This window comes from Thamnophis elegans, chromosome 4, assembly GCF_009769535.1.
Source record: "Thamnophis elegans isolate rThaEle1 chromosome 4, rThaEle1.pri, whole genome shotgun sequence".
Taxonomy (NCBI): Eukaryota; Metazoa; Chordata; class Lepidosauria; order Squamata; family Colubridae; genus Thamnophis; species Thamnophis elegans.
In genome coordinates this window covers 84,053,476-84,070,261 of record NC_045544.1, presented here as the reverse complement: position 1 = coordinate 84,070,261, position 16,786 = coordinate 84,053,476, and the positions used below count along the sequence as shown (strand labels likewise).

Below are 16,786 nucleotides of genomic sequence, written 5' to 3'. Positions count from 1 at the left end.
CTAGGGGTGTTGGGCCTGCCACTCTTTTTGTGGCTGCCACTAAGAAAAGAGACATGGTAACTAGGGTTGGCAGTAATGGCCTCCACAAGGCCGTTCCGCATGGATAACAGGTGCATGTGGGGCACATGGGGCATATTCCCCCCTTCCCCTCAGGAAATGGCATTTAAATATTTTAGGGGATGGATTATTTGGGGGGCAGGGCTTATTTTAGTGCATGGACTCAAAAGCCCAATTGGGCTTATTATCCGGGGAGGTCTTATTTTCAGGGAAACAGGGTAGGATTCAAATTTTTTTACTATCGGTTCTGTGGGCGTCTATCAGTTTTACTATCGGTTCTGTGGGCGTGGCTTTGTGGGCATGGTGTGGCTTTGTAGGCATGGCTTTGTGGGCATGGCAGGGGAAGGTTACTGCAAAATCTCCATTCAAAACAAAAGAAGATCAGCTGAGAGGATGGGAGGCAGCGGGGGCGGCGCCAACCTGTTTTCTATTCTCCAAACTACTGAGAGTTTCCATACAGGTTCTCCAGAATATCACCTCTGATGCACGTGCTTGTGCTTTAGCTATGGATATCCATGAAACCTTGACCCTTCAACTAATCTAGCATTACCATCAGTTGGTAAATATGTATGCAAGTGTGTGTGTCTGTGTGAAAGTGTGTGTATGTGTGGCAAAAAAAGGCTGCAAGTTAATATTCACTTCAAAGTAACTGATAACTTTGTTCCATAATATTTTGTTTAAGGGTAGAACCATAGTTCATGACACGCAGCTTAAGGTAACACGAGATATCACCGTTTCCTATCAACTGAAACCCGGAGATTACATAATCATTCCAATGACATCACCACAAAGCAAAGAATTAAAGTTTCTTCTACGAATCTTTCTAAGAAGTCAAGGCGATATAAGGTAAAGCAATCACAATTCGAACATGAATAGTGTGAGGCAAAGAAAATCCACCTTTTCCTTTGTCATTTAAAGAAGCTTGGTGCTCTTAAGGGCTGTTTTGTGACAAATTAAACCTGTCTAAAAAAGTTGCTGAACATTTGATGGGATTAGTTGAACTATTTGGTACTTGACAATGATATTTTGTTCTTAGGTTTGATGGTTGATTTTTGACAATACTTAATTCTTGTCAGTGAAGCAGTGTTTTACATTTGATAATATCTGATGATCAAAATGGAGTAACATGGAGAAATTGAATATGCTTGAAAGTTTGTATGCAATATAGTAGTATGCAACGTTTAACTGAAGAAGATTTTTTATTGTTGATGAAATTAAATCATCTGAGAAGCTCCATTAGGAAATCTAAATATAAATCTCCATCTTACATCATATTTCAGTCTAATATAAGCGGTATTGAGTATCAAATATTGGACAAGATAATTTGACCTAAGGCAAAGCTGTATTATCCTGGAACCCTTCATGTTCACTTAACTGTGCAGAGGGCTGTTACTAGAGCGTAATAAATAAAATTCCATTGTCTTGATTTATCAGACAATAAAACATAATTTTCATTCTCTATTTTCTTTTTGGAAAGTCATACTGCTTATGTGGACCTTGGTTCCCCTGAGAACAAAAGAATATTCTTGTCGAAAAGAATTGTGGAAATAACCATAATTTAGTACTTGGGCACAGATAATGATTTGCACACTATTGCTTGATAAACACATATCAAGGTTGAATATGATAACACACTGTCCTCTCTGGATCTTGTAAGCAATAAATAAAAACAGTCTGCCCTGACACAGTTCTCATTTTTGTGTGTGTGATTTTTCCCCCCCTCCTTTTAGGGAGTCAAACAATGAATTCAGTTCAGAGACAACAAAGGTATGTGGATATAAAGAAGGAATGGATAACCTGAGGGTGTACAATATGTGCGATCTCCAATTCTCAGTATTGGAGTGCTTTTTTGAGGCAGCAAGTACATAAAATCCATACCCGAGGAACAATTTAAGCTCTTAGATGAATTTAAGTTAGGTGATAAAGAAATAAGAAATCTTAACCCCCCCCCCCAAAATTGCAGAGTAAAAAAAAAACTAAGAAATCATTGGACACCAAAATGTTGCCGCATTCCAATAGAAATAGTTGTACAGCCTTTGTACATTAATTGATCTCTAAGGTCTGGAGATAACCATCTTCCTTTTGGGCCATTTCCTAGAAGTGAAGAATTTTTTTTACTTTAAATGAAAGACATCTATTATTGATGTTCTATGATTCAGACAGAATTGAAAAGCAGCTCTGGGCCTGAATTGTCTTGCAAACCATAGCAGTCACCCTGTATTTAGAAATGTAGAGACAAGGCTAGCATTAGATTTTATATTGGGGCAGTGCTAAAGTCATGATTTTATTTATTAACTATTGAAGCAACCAATGTTCATGCTGAACCTTAAAAAGGCCTTTGGGAGTATGGCACATAAAGAATTTCTGCCTTCCTTAGGCCTGCATGGATGCCTCTGTTTTCAATCTAAGTGCCATTGTTAGCAGGAGTAAAGTTGGTTGTCACTAGTGAAAGGGTCTTTTAAGTGGTGGCATCCCAATTACAGCAATGTTCGATCATAGAGGCTCATCTAGTGCCTATTTTGATGTTATCTCAGTGACACCTTAATCTTTCCTGGGATGCTAAAGCCTTATTCCTAGGTGGATCTTGATTATGCTGAGCTTGTATATTAGACATTGTAATGATATCATGTTTTTAAAAATTATTATTAGTAGTAGTATTAATAGTAGTAGTAGTATTAGTATTATTAGCATTATTAGCATTATTAGTATTATTAGTATTAGTATAGGTATCAGTATCAGTATTTATCAGAGGGAATTAAGCAAAGATGATGCAGTATATTTCTCCATTATCAGTAAAATGAAATATAATGTTGAAAGTTTGCCTCTTTGGCAGTATTGAAAAACGGGACTAGCATTGCTATCCTTTCTTCTGTTTGAAATCTCATCTTTCTATTCTCTTGAGAGGAACAGGTCAGGCAATTTGTTTTGCATTTAATGCCACCACTGTAACACTCAGGATCAATGAAAAAGGAGCTGTAGCACTTCACTATTTTATTCTTTGAAATCTTAGGCTGCCCTGAAAAATAGATTGCCTAATTGTCCTTGTGACACCATGCTATTTAACACTAAAGTCAAAAGGCTGTTCCAAATTTATACCAAGTAAAGTTCAACCATTTTTTTATTAGCAGTGGAAGTATTGCAGCCTCCTGAGATAGAGAGGTTAAATAACTTGTTTAAGACCAACTAGACGCAGTGGTCTCCAACCTTGGCAACTTTAAGCCTGGAGGACTTCAACTCCCAGAATTCCCCAGCCAACATTCAAACCATGGTTTTATAGCTTTTAAACTTGCTTAAACTCTTCCCTAAGGTAGGTTCTTCTGAAAATCTCATTGATGCTGGGGGGGAAGTCATCCCCCACCCCCGTTGTGAGTGGCCCTCATCAATCATCATCATCATCATCATCATCATCATCATCATCATCATCATCATCATCATCAATTATGGCTAAGGGCTATGGGTGACTGGGTTTAATTATGAGTATGCCCATGTAATTTAGTTTTTATTTATTAATTAAATTTATATATCTCTCTATTGAGTAACTCTGGTTAGCTTAGCATGTCATCATTTTTATTACAGACACCTCAAACTACCATGGCACTGATTTTTTTACGGGAGGGGGAGTCTTGTGAATTCTGTATTTGCCCTGAAACAATGATTCATTAGTAATTTGCAGAGTCTCTCAATTATTGCTTGGGCAATAAATCAGTAGTTCAGAGAAGTTAGATACAGCCACAGTGATGGCTAGTAGTGCTACACGTTGGTAGTTCAGAAATGCTTGAAGTACAATAATTGCCAAAAGACTATTGTTTAAGGAAGCTTTCGCTGTATAGCACACTCCAGGGTTGCTGTCTGCATCTCTCTCATCACTAACCAGCAAAGGGCAAAGGGAGTTGTAATCTAAACCAGAGGTCACCAATCTTTTGGACCTCAGGGATCACTAAATTCATAATTTTAAATCCCGCTGACCACTATTATGATTTGCCTAATGACAGGCTGGGTCGGTGTGGTCAGGTGGTCAGGTGACTGGGTGGGCATAGCCAACTCAATGTCACTCATGTCAAGGGGCACCTCACCAGCCTCTACTCACCCCTCCCCTCCCAGCCATTCCTTGCCTGCCTGCCCAGGCTCCTTAGGGCCCCAACAGGAAGCAGTTGTTAGAGCTAAGCAGCCACCATGAGAAAGAGTTGGCAAAACAGCTGGTTCAATTCAAATTGGATCTGACCAAGAATGTGGCTCAGCAGAAGCACCTCACTGAGTCCCATAAGAACAAGGCCCTCCAGTTCTTTGTCACTAGCAGCATTTCCCTCCAGCCTTCGCCCAAAGCCTTGTACCAGGAGGCTGAAGCAGAACCCGTCAAAATTTCTTCCCACTCCAACCCACACAAAAAGACTCCAAAGGGGGAGACTCTCTGCAGCAAAACAAATGTTCATTGCATGTATCCATCTCAGAGGCCATAGTTTGAGGACCCCTGATTTAGTGCAATATAAAAATGCAAATAATTTTTCTGCGGACCACCAAAACATTTTTGCGGACCACCACTGGCCCATGGACCACCAGTTGGTGACCGATGGTCTAAATAGAACTGGAGAACACCAGGTTGCAGGTGTCAACTGATTCGAATCTGTACAGTACCAGAGAGATTGTGCCAGTTTCCTTTTTTTTCAGATAGTGGTGAGCTCTTTGGTGTTTAACCAGCATTGAAGAGCTTGTCAGCTGCATATTTCAAAGACAGGATTATACTCAAGAGCTTTCCAGGTTTATGGATGCTCTTCTGTCTCATTCCACTTCTTCCTTGCTCCCTAAATCTGGCATTTTCTCCCCACTGATCACTGCGACCTGCCCTCATCCTTGAGACTTCGTTGAAAACTCAGCATTTCACAGAGCTCTCATAAAATAACATCCTTCCTTTTTTTGTTCTTTAGCTGATTGCTAGTATCGTGCAGTCTTTTTTTTCCCTAGATCATGCACTGACAAATGGCTTGGGGCAATTTGAAGTTTAGACACGGGATGCCACAGGATGGAATTTAATTAGATAAATAAGAAAGACATGAAGGATCGGATAATAGGGCTATTTTGTCACTGTCAGGCTTTTGAGGTTGGCTGTGCAATGTTGCCTGTTGTAAATGGCTAGAAACATAATGAATGAATAATAATCAGGTGTCTCGTGTGAACTGATTTCTTGTGGCTGATTTTTATACATTTTTTTCTTTTTCTTTTTTATGCAGGATATGCTCATCTTGGATCCAGACAACTATGAAAGCGTCTTCTTAAGATATGCTGCTCAGGTTTGTTGAATGGAAATAAAAGTGTGATTCAACAAGGATTGTAGAATTGAGAAAGGGAACTTTCCCATCTCACTTTTAATCCACGCTTCAGCCATGGAGATCTCAAGGGTATCTCTCAAAATGCTATTGATTTGCTAGTTGTTATGACAAATCAGACAAGGGACCTGGCTACACAATAGATGGTTTGGAGTTGATTGCTTGTGGGGAGAAAGATGTTCCTCAAACAAGCAATTAACCGTAACCCTTGGCTACAAATAGATGTGGCTTCCTGGATCATATTTTAGTCTATCAGAATTACTTCCAGTTTGTACTTTCCACATTTGGAAAGCAGGCATCAGTCAATGTTTGGGTAATTGATTTGCATTCTTTCTGAGCCAAGCTGCATGTGTTCACAGGAGATGCTCTTAATGGCTTAATAAACTGTTATAAAAGACTCCTTGACTTAGTCGAGAGAAAAATTGCTGCCAAAAGCTTCTGTACAATAGACCTCTCACAGCTAATAGTTGTATCAGCACATAAAAGGTGAAAACGGCAGTGCTGACTGTGAAAGGTGCACACAGTTTGTCTTTAGGAGCAGTCGGGGCAAGGAAAGAAAATGATAGCAGTCCCCTGAGCCAAGCAAGTCCTTGCTGGAAGACAGATACCTCCAGCTTCTATGTATCTTCTAGGCTCCTATTAAATCTCTTTGAGCATGCCAAAACAAATCATCCCCCTTTTTTTCTAATGATCGCTCAGAAGCTATAGTTGAGACCTAACTTGAAAAAAAATGGAAGATATAAATGGCTAATATAATGGCTAATATAAAAACCCAGTGGCTCCAGGGTTGGACTTCAAAAATTTCAGCAATGGGTTCTTCGCCCAGTTGCTGGGTAGGTATGGTCATGGTGGGGCCTAGTCGGCCTCATGACCCACATCGTGGGGGCCATTTTCACCTTCCCCAGGCTCTGGAGGCTTTCCTCGAGCCTCCAGGAGGGCGAAAACTGCCTCATCCGGGCTTCAAGGGCCTTCCAGGAGGCCCATTTTCCCCCCTCACTGAACCTCCACACTGGCCCTGCACTTACCTCACATCCAAAACAGGCCAAGTGGAGACCCCTAGGAGGGGTGGGGAGGGGAGGAGCCAGGCAGGAATGGGATTTGGAGGTTCTCTGAACTAGCCATAATGTTCGCTATGGGTTCTCCCAAACCCGGGTGAACCCATAGCGGCCTACCCTGAGTGACTCTATATATAGCCACTGAGCTTTTATATTATCGGAACCCAAATCCATATTTATATGGTGGTGTGTGTGTGTGTGTGTGTGTGTGTGTGTGTGTGTGTGTGTTTGTGTGTCTGTCTGTCTCTCTCTTTCTGTCAAGGTTCTATATACTCTGCCTTTGTTTTCTATTTTGCTTTCCATTCCTACTGAGCTTGTAAATTGAGCGTAATTCTTTGTTTTTGTTTGCAATTTTTATTTGTAAACTTCTGTGATTCTTTGAATCCCCCAAGTCACAGTTACTTTTACCTTGACTTTAGCTTAATGGAGGAGATGGGGGTCACCATCTAAATCACTCTGGAATGAAACACTCATCTGTTTTTCTCTTTGTGTTTCAGTTTTATTTGTTTTTTTATTATCTTCTTTATGTGGAAATTGGAAGCTCATTTAAGCAGTCAGCATATAAGTTGCTGCTTTTCCTATGTTTGGTCATTTGCTAAGGCAACTGAATATATGAGAAATCCACTTCTGAAACATTTGTTACTAAAATTAGCTGATTATTTGCCTATAGAACACGATAAAGAAAGCATCTCTCTCTCTCTTTCTGAATGTGTGTTTGTATTTCCCAATAATAAATGAATCAAGGGAATTTAGAGAAGAAACAATATCTTCAAATTAGCCCATAAATAAATGATGAAATCTAGATTTTGTAGCTTCCTCTGACATCTGTCAGGTGCAATTCTTTCTTGCATTTTTAAAATGTGCTATCTGGAACACTGCAGAAATAAACCACCAAATGACAAATGAAGCCTAGGAAAAAAGGGGGGTGGGATAAAAAGAGGGGTAAAAGAAAATGAGCTAGTGGGGAAGGCTGCAAATTACCCCAAATAAATAAAAATTATTTCTGTAGATGTAAAATTCAGAACTACTGTGAGAAATAAGACAAAAGGATGCCTATGCTTCAGCTGCTATTTGAGATTGAACCTGGGATGTTCTGCCAGGAATGGAAAGTGACCTTAGACCAGTGTTTCCCAACCTTGGGAACTTGAAGATGTCCGGACCTCAACTCCCAGAATTCCCCAGCCAGCATTCACTGGGAGTTGAATTCTGGGAATTGAAGTCCGGACATCTTCAAGTTCCCAAGGTTGGGAAACACTGCCCTAGACCATGAGTCCTTCAATTAAGTGTATATAGTAACAAGACAAGTTTCCAAGGAACCACAGCGCTCATAAGCATTTTTTGTCTGTGTGTATGTTTGTTCTACATTAGAACTCCTACTTAGATGCATCACAGTTACAAAGGATTCTGAATGGTGTTCTCCTCAAAGGTAAAGTTCATTGTTTATGTCAGTGGTGAAATTCAAATTCTTTTAATACTGGTTCTGTGGGTTTGACTTGGTGGGTGTGGCAGGGAAGGATACTGCAAAATCCCCATTCCCTCCCTACCCCTGGGGGAAGGATATTGCAAAAGCTCCATTCCCACCCCACTCTGGGGCCAGCCAGAGGTGGTATTTGCCAGTTCTCTGAACTACTCAAAATGTCCGCTATCGGTTCTCCAGAATCTGTTAGAACCTGCTGAATTTTACCCCTGGTTTATGTCCAGTTTTAACTGTAATCTACATTTGATTCTGTCCCCTTATTTTTCTTTTGCGTTGGTTCTATTCAGATGCTGTTTCTACAGTAAGAGGCATAATTGGTACATTGGGCCACATTAACTCTGTTTACTTACTACTGTGGGGTCTAAGACTGCAAGCCATCAGCTAAGTGAGAATAACTGAGCTCTCGTTAAACTGAGCTCCTGTCTCAGTAGGACTGAGGCTCCAATTTGCTCAGCAAAAGGAATTTCTGATCATTAGAACTCAAAAGTCAGAATAACAGAGTTGGAAGGGACCTTGGAGGTCTTCTAGTCCACCATCCCAAACACACACCCAGCTCAAGCAAGAGACAAACGGTTGTTCAATCTCTTCCTAAAAACTTCTAGTGTTGAAGCATTCACAACTTCTGGAGGCAAGTTGTTCCATTGGTTAATTGTTCTCACTGTTGGGAAATTTCTCCTTAGGTCTAGGTTCCTTTTCTTCTTAGTTAGTTTCCATCCATTGTTTCTTGTCTTGCCTTCTGGTGCTTTGGAAAATAGGTTGACCACCCTCTTCTTCTGGTAGCCCCTCAAATATTGGAACACTGTTATCATGTCACCCCTAATTCTTCTTTTCACTAGACTAGACAAACTCAATTGCTGCAACCTTTCTTCATATGCTTTAGTCTCCAGCCCCCTAATCATCTTTGTTGCTCTTTTCTTCACTCTTTTCAGAGTCTCTACATCTTTTTTATAATATGGTCACTAAAACTCAATACAATATTCCAAGTTTGGTCATAATAAAGCTTTATTGATTAGCATTAAAATTTTCCAGCTTCCCACATTCCTCCGGTCAATCCTTTCCAGAGTCCCTTACTTCCAGTATATGATACAGGTGAAAAGAAAAATAAATAAATCTCCTTTGGAAGTCTAACAATAATATCCCTTCTTTTGATTTTATATATTGTATATATTGATTGCAACTGGTTCACCTGAATGAGGTACTTTGTGTCATCCAGGTACATCAGCCAATAAGGCATCAAAGCAGAGCTGATCTGTCACTTGACTTTGCTGAAAGTGGCTTCTGTTAATGTTCAGAAAGCAGTTCAGGAACTGTTCTGCAAGTAAGAACTGTGGCATTGTGACATCTCACATAAGCACTTTCAAGAAGTCCTCCACTTGGACCTTCACCACAAGAAAATGCCTCTTGAAACAACCCTAATTGGAAATGAAGATACTTCTACAATTACATAGATCTTTGGTAGTCCCTGGATTTCTGGAAGATCTGAAAGATTTATTGGCTCTGATCTAATTTTAGCTGGTCCCAAAATTGTCTAGCAATCCCAATTCACTGGCTCACCCAGGATTTTGCTGGTTAACAATTTTTCCAGGTCCAGAGTCCCTCGCAAAATAACGTTGCTATAACACTTAGACATTTCTATTTACTTTTAATCCTTTTTATTGTCTTGCTTGGTTGATGTCAGATTATTTTATTGAAATGTGTATTCTTTTTTCTGTGCATAGCTTAAAGATCCTGTAGAAAGAATAGAATAACAAAAATAACAATAGGAAGAATTTAGTATTCTGCATTTTAACTTAAGGGTTTACCAGATGCTACTTTCCAATTTCTTCTATCTCCCTAATTAAGATTTACACAGTTAATGTTGACTTTAGATTTGATTGTGAGTGTTACATTATTGAGTCATAATCTTTTTAACCCTGAAAAAAATGGGCTAGAGATGTATTCAATATTAAACAAACATGCCCACAACATTACTATAAAAATTGATATTTCAGACTGTCATAGAAATGGATAGAGATTGATAGATGATAGACAAATTATACTAGGCAGATAGCTTTCATACAAAAATCTTTCTTTTTCTATCTGTCTATGGAGATTCTCAGTCATCCAGTTCATGGTTGTCTCAAAGGTGGGTTGTTGTTTCTTCTCAAGAGGCAACTGGACTTTCTGTTTTTTCTTTGAAGATGTTTTGCTTCCCATCCAAGAAGCTTTTTTAGCTCTGACTGGATGGTGGGGAGTGGAAGGATTTATACTCCTTGCAGGCAGCTGGTCATTTGCATTCTTTTAGCAGATTGTTAAGGTCACCTGGAGGTTTATTTGTGTCATTAGGGTCACCTGAGTGGTGGAAATGGGTGTAGAGCTTTCTTGAAATTGTTGAAAGGACTGTGTTGTAGATTGGAGATAGATGATGTTTAACTCTTTAACCCCTCTTTCAAACCTCTCTGTCCAAAATATGGACAAAATATGGACTTTGTTTCTTCAAAAGAGTGGTCTGTGTCTTTTAAATGCCCATGAATTGCTGAATCTAGTCCTGATGTGTTTGTTCTCCTATGTTGTGTCATACGTTTATGAAGTGGTTGTTTCATTTCCCCAATGTACAGATCTGCACATGGCTCACTGCATTGTACTGCATGTACCACATTGCTTACATTCTATCTGGGTGTTTTATCCTTGGGATGGACAATTCACACTATTGAACTTTGGTGGCAAATCAACTTAAAAGTATTGCCTCTTTACGTATAATATTTAGATGTAGGTGTAGAAAAGTGAAATGAAAAATGTCCCAAATAATATTCTGACTTATGGATGACTTTACATTAAGTTCATTTTAAAAAAAAAAGTTCTGCAATTGTTCTATTTTAAACTGCATTTTCATTGTCTCGGCTGATTACAAAATAATTGAGAGGATAAGAGAGAAATGTTTCAAATGTTTGTCTTCAGTTTTAGCTTTAAAATATTGGTTAAGGTTGGCCAAAGTAGAGGGAGGTTCTGCTATATGGAAAGGCTGTGAAACACCTGTGAATCCATGCCTGGACCTTTATATCTTGCTATTTTAGAGCTTGCACCATTCTTTTCTATTATGATCTCATCCACCTTTTGTATCACATCAAAGATAGAATATGACCGTTGTGCCCATTCTCTCCACACCCCAATCTATTCCTGTTGTCAGGAAACCTGTTTTATATGTATTAAAAGCATACTCTTTGTCAATCCCTCTGTGATACACAAGACATGATCCGGCTCTTTCCCAGATGCTCATGTATTTCACAGAATGCTGTGAGCAACAATCACGCTGGACTCCAATTTTCCTGGTTTCAAGGTAAGCCATTTCAGTGTGGTATGGCTTCTAACCTCTCATTCTTGATGTATGTTGCTTTTTTATTTCTCTGCTTATAGATCTAATGGCTGGCCTGGGAACTGGATATGGATTCAGCTTTGATTCATGCAAAAGCCTTTTAGCCCTGATGGATGTATCTTTTCAACAAATGCAATAAACTTTCCTTATGCTTCCCCTTCCTTGCTTTGAGTTATAGCTGTACTGAGTTTCCCATTGCACAAGTCCTGCGAATAACTTCTTATCACAAGATCTGCCAAATGTTTATGAAGAAATGCTGTGAATTCCTATAATCTTCATCTTTGGACTTTTTCTCTCTGCCACAGATTTTTACATGGAAGGGGAAGATGTACATAACAATAATCCTCCACTAATGTCACTTTGTTCAGTTTCAGAAAGCCCCAATTTCCCCCCCCCCTCCAAAACAAACCAGCAAACAATTGTATTTGCACTAATAAATTATTGGTGAAAGATCTTAGTATTTAATCTTCCAACCTATAATAAAGCTTTCATTAGGGACTAACCACAGATGGATTGGTTATATATTAATAAAAACATCAGTCTAAATGGGGATCCAAATTCACTAATGACACTTTGACATTTAATCAATCCAATTGTCCTTTCAACATTTCTGTGATTCTTTCTCAAAGAAGGACCATGTACCCCACTTAGCCCAACCCCCTGCTCCACAAAGTAATCCAACTTAAAGTTCCTGTAACAGATGGCCTCTGCTTGAACCTGCAGTCAAGGGAAGCCCCAAAAGTTAGGGTGTTCAGACTGGATGATGGGGAGATGGTCAGAGCGGAAGAAAGTTCTTGGGTGAAAAGCAAAATGTCTTCAAAAAAAGTAAGAAAGTCTAGTTGCCTCTTGAAAAAGCTTTTTTGGGACAACCATGACCTGAATGATTGAGAACTTCCATAGACATTCAGTCAAGGGAAGATGCTCTCACCATTTAAAAAATAGTTTTATTTGATAATTTCCTCATTTTCAACTTGAAATTCTTTTCCTCTGCCACATATTCTTGTTTTATCCTGGGATGATATAAATTAGGCCTTGGAAGTCTTGGGTGCTATCCAATTTCCAGGTCTGTCTGTCTGTTCAGAAAATTTCTGTCCTTGCCTCAATCAGATGTCCTCAGTCTTCTCTTCGTGGGACTCAGTTTGTAGTTTTGTGATCATTGTTCCAATTTATCTGAATGCTTCTTAATATTTAGTGAGCTAGATTGGATACAATGTAAAAAAACAGAGTATGACCAATAGAGGAATGCAGGAAACCACGGAAAGAAAACCAAGTATACTTCTGTGGCTAAATCTTAAACCTGCATTTAATCTCCTTTGGAACTATATCATTTCAGTGCCTAATACATGGTTTGTAGCAATCAACATTTTCTGGCACTTTTTTTCACAAATACTATTAGTAAACCAGATATCCTCTGTTCTATACTGTGTTTGATTTCTTTTTCCCAAGGGAAGAACACATTTCTGATGATTTTCATTCTGTTATTGTCAGCATGTTCTGCTAATTTAGAAAGTCTGTTTTGAAGTAGGTTCCCATCTTCTAACATATTAGCTATCCCATCCAAATATGTGTTGTCTACAAAAGTGATAAGCATTCCCTTCAGTTCTTAATCAAAGTGATGTTGAAGAGAACAGGAACCTGTATTGATCCTTGTGGCACTTCACTTGATACTTCATTCTAGTTTGATGAGGAATTATTGATGAGTACTTTCTATTTGAACTTATTCTGCATCTACCAATTGCCATCAAGCCAAACATAATGGCCTTGCTAATCAGAATGACATGAAGTACTTTGTGATGCTTTTCTGAAGTAAAGATAACAGTACATTTATAGCATTCCTACAATGAAAGTGCCAGATTTTTTTTTAAAAAAATAGATAAACTTAGTCTGGCAGGATTGTTTCTCACACATCCAAACTAGATTGTTTCAAGATATTTATATAGAAATCTCATTATTAAGAATCTTAGTATTATTACTAGTTCCCTAGATCTGTCTTTTCTGAATAAATGAGCATCATTTCTCTTTTTCAATTGGCCTGAGATTTGTGATTTCCAAAAGATAGAAAAATAATAACAATGATCATACCTTTCATCCATGTGGTGACATTGACAGGCTCTTCTTACTGGGTAGTATAGGTGGGTGTGGAAAGTTGCAAGTACATCAGAAGAGATAAAAGGGCATTGGAAAACTATTTGAAGGATAATGAAGAAGATGCCCTGAAGCTAGTACATCAGTTATTCTTACTGAATACTGAAGATATCAAACTGGCCGACAAGAAAGACCAAATAAAAATAGAAAAGAGACATTGCAAGGCAAAGCATTATATATCCAGACATAAAACAATTAGCAGGCAAAGCAGATAACACAAGACCTGGAAATGGTTAAGAGCAGGAAAGTTGAGGAAAGAGGGAATAACTACAAACATTGGCATGACTAAGTAGCAATAATAGTGTATTAGAATGCCTGCAAGAAGTACCATTTGCCTGCCAGAAAAAAATGGTGGGACCACAAACTAAAATAACAGAAAATGAAGAAGATAAAGTACTCTGAGATTTTAAAATACAGATAAGTACCTGCCATGTGCCATTCCAGACTTAACAATTGTCAATAAGAAACAACAAAAAAAGTCTGGATTGTGAAGTTGTAATATCTAAACACAGCATAATATAAGGAAAGAATTGGAGAAAATCACAAAATACAATGATCTGCAAATATAAATAGAACAGCTGTGGCAAAAGAAAGCAAAGATAGTACTAATAGTAACAGACACCTTAAATGCAACCCCAAACATCTGGAGCACCACTTGAATACCATCAGCTTTGATGAAATCACCATCACTCAATTCTTTATTTGGAACAGTGATGTGATGATACCTTTAATAACATTTGCCCATCCCAGATCCTTGGGAATGGCTCAGTATAGTCTAAATATCTGGCTGACTATGAAACCAACTATAATATTAATAATTTATTAAATGTGTCTGCCACTCAATTTCCAGTGACTTGAGGTGGCTATTCTAAAAATCTGATAAAGTTTACTTTTCTGCTGCATTTGGAATAAAAAAGAAAATCAGTACCTTCAAACTCAAGGTTGAAAAGGGTAGAATGGATGCAGTCAAAATTGCTTTATCCTGACAGACAATTTTAGCCTTGAAATGTTTATATAGAGTTCTGATAATGACAAGTAACCTTTAGTATACACTGTTAAACAATTATGTAAAAGTCTAGATTGGAAAGGCAAATTTAGAAGGCTTCTGTGATCAGACCACCATTAACTGCCTCAGTTACATGCTGGGAAGTAAAGAGATGCTCAAGCATTGGCTCCAAAATTTGGTGCTGTGCTTCATTACTACCTAATGTGTTATTCTAAATGGTTGAGCAATAGTCTTTTCTACCTACAGGTATTTCTCTCTTTCTTTTATTTCCTTCTGAATTGCCTCTCTGTCTGTCTCTGTCTCTGTCCCTTTCCCTGTGTCTCTGTCTCTGTCTCTCTGTCTCTCTGTCTCTCTGTCTCTCTGTCTCTCTGTCTCTCTGTCTCTGTCTCTGTCTCTGTCTGTCTCCCTCCCTCCCTCCCTCCCTCCCTCTCTCTCTCTCTCTCTCTCTCCATCAAATTTATAAATACTTCAAATAGTATTTGCTGTTAGAACAAGAAAAAAATAGGAGTCTCTGGAAACACTGTACCAAATCCCTTACTCTGTACTGTGGATTAGGGAGTTGTGTAGGCTTTTTTCTGCTGTTGCAAATCCTGCTGACTTAGACAGCAGATAGATAGATGGGTAGCAATCTCTGCCCAGTGAGGAAAGCCAGAGGCATTCTGGGAGGGAGCTCAACAGATCAGATAGATGAGCTACCACACATCCAAGTCTGCTGTTTGAGGCACATGGTATTTTGCATAAGGCATATATGTCTCTTAAGCAGTGTGATCCATCTCCTATTTAAAAACACACATAGAGAAGTATTACCTGCTGGATGGAAACCAGATATCTCATATAGATTCTCATCAAGTTTTTGTTCTGCACCTGGAGAGGCATTAGCTTTGAGGTGTTTTACTTTGCTTTGATTAGAGAGGCATTAAAGCCTGTAGTTATTCTGAGTTTAGAAAGTTATTTTCAGTTTAGAAAGAATTGTGTCACAATATAGTAGTTATTAAGGCAAAAATCCAGATTCTGATGCTTCTCCAAGGTGAGCTGCAGTTTATATCTATTCCTCATTTATATCTACTGAATGGCTTCATTTATATCACACCTGATTTAAAACTTGATTACAAATACAGATAAATGCTAATGGAAAACTTTCACTCCAAGAATTTAAAAGACTGTGGAGAACTTTCAAGAAATATGGGGTATGTATGCAATTTATTCACTTAGTTTCTTAACTGTTGCCGTGACTATCTTTTTGTCCTATTATTTGTTAAACTGTTAATAATATTATATTATTAAACTATGTATATTTCAGTTCCCAGCCTTTGTGTCATTAGAAAAGTGTCATCTTCCATAGTAACTACAAATATATTTTTCCCTGTTTTAATATATTATCTTAAATATAAATATTTTTCAGGATATATTTGGAAGAGAGGATGAAAATAATTCTGGATTCCTAACTGTTTCAAATTTGCGAAGAATTGTGCATGAAACAGGTAGTTGATAAATTGATGTTCCTTGAAAATGTATTCACAGTTATTTTTGAAGTCTGATACATTTTAAAAAATAAAGTAGAAATCAACAGTGTAGCTTTTTCCTCTGTGCCAATTTTTTTAATGGAAAATCATTGATTTCAATTTTGGTTTCATTTTCACTCATTCCATACTGCCATCTGCCGAATAATGAAGGATTTCTTTAAAAAAAAAAAACTTCACTTCCTCAGTTTCTGAGTTGTAACTGAATTGTTTGATGGATGTACTTATATATAGAATCCATCATATTGTACAGAAGATGCTACTATCCACTAATGTACTTTTAAGATGAACATTTACAAGTCTAGATGGCAGATACAGTATTGGTTTCCCATGTGAGGAAGTAAAAAAGGAAGAGGCAAATGCTAGAGAGGATGAGAAGGAAGGTGACAAGGAAGAAGGGAGGAGAAAATTGTTAGCTCTCTAAGAATACTATGATTCTTATCACTAACATACTGCATCAATAGAAATAAAAGGAGGGTATTGTAATAATCAAGGCAATACAATATAATCCTGAATGGTAAACTCCATGCTGTGGAGTCCTTAAAGACAAGCAGCAAACAGTATAGTTAATGAACTGAAGAAAAGTTTCTATTTGCCTGAAAAAAATACTAATATGTATGTAGCAAAGTCTGTTTCTTTTTCTAAAACAGTGGGAAGGATAACCCCAAATAAAATTCTTTTCCTGTTCTCAATTTAGTAAATATTCTAGGTTTCTTAGAACAGTATTCATCAATCTGGTTAATACTGTACCTCAAGGCTATCTGAGTAAAACCATTTAAAAGCAATACTTGTTTGGCTTTGATTGTGGATTACATTTCAAATACTCCCACCCCTATTGCTTTCTTATAAATAG

The 16,786-nt window shown here is 38.1% G+C and overlaps 1 protein-coding gene across 1 annotated transcript in view; it reads left to right on the top strand.

Annotated features, from left to right (window-relative positions):
* Positions 1-16,786, top strand: part of LOC116508157 (calpain-13-like) — a 93,317-nt gene that overhangs the window by 61,051 nt on the left and 15,480 nt on the right. The window contains exons 12-18 of the mRNA XM_032216667.1: positions 740-903; positions 1,788-1,824; positions 5,283-5,342; positions 7,802-7,859; positions 11,304-11,377; positions 15,532-15,600; positions 15,816-15,894. Of these exons, the coding sequence (XP_032072558.1) occupies positions 740-903; positions 1,788-1,824; positions 5,283-5,342; positions 7,802-7,859; positions 11,304-11,377; positions 15,532-15,600; positions 15,816-15,894 (541 nt within the window). The remainder of the gene's footprint in view (positions 1-739; positions 904-1,787; positions 1,825-5,282; positions 5,343-7,801; positions 7,860-11,303; positions 11,378-15,531; positions 15,601-15,815; positions 15,895-16,786) is intronic.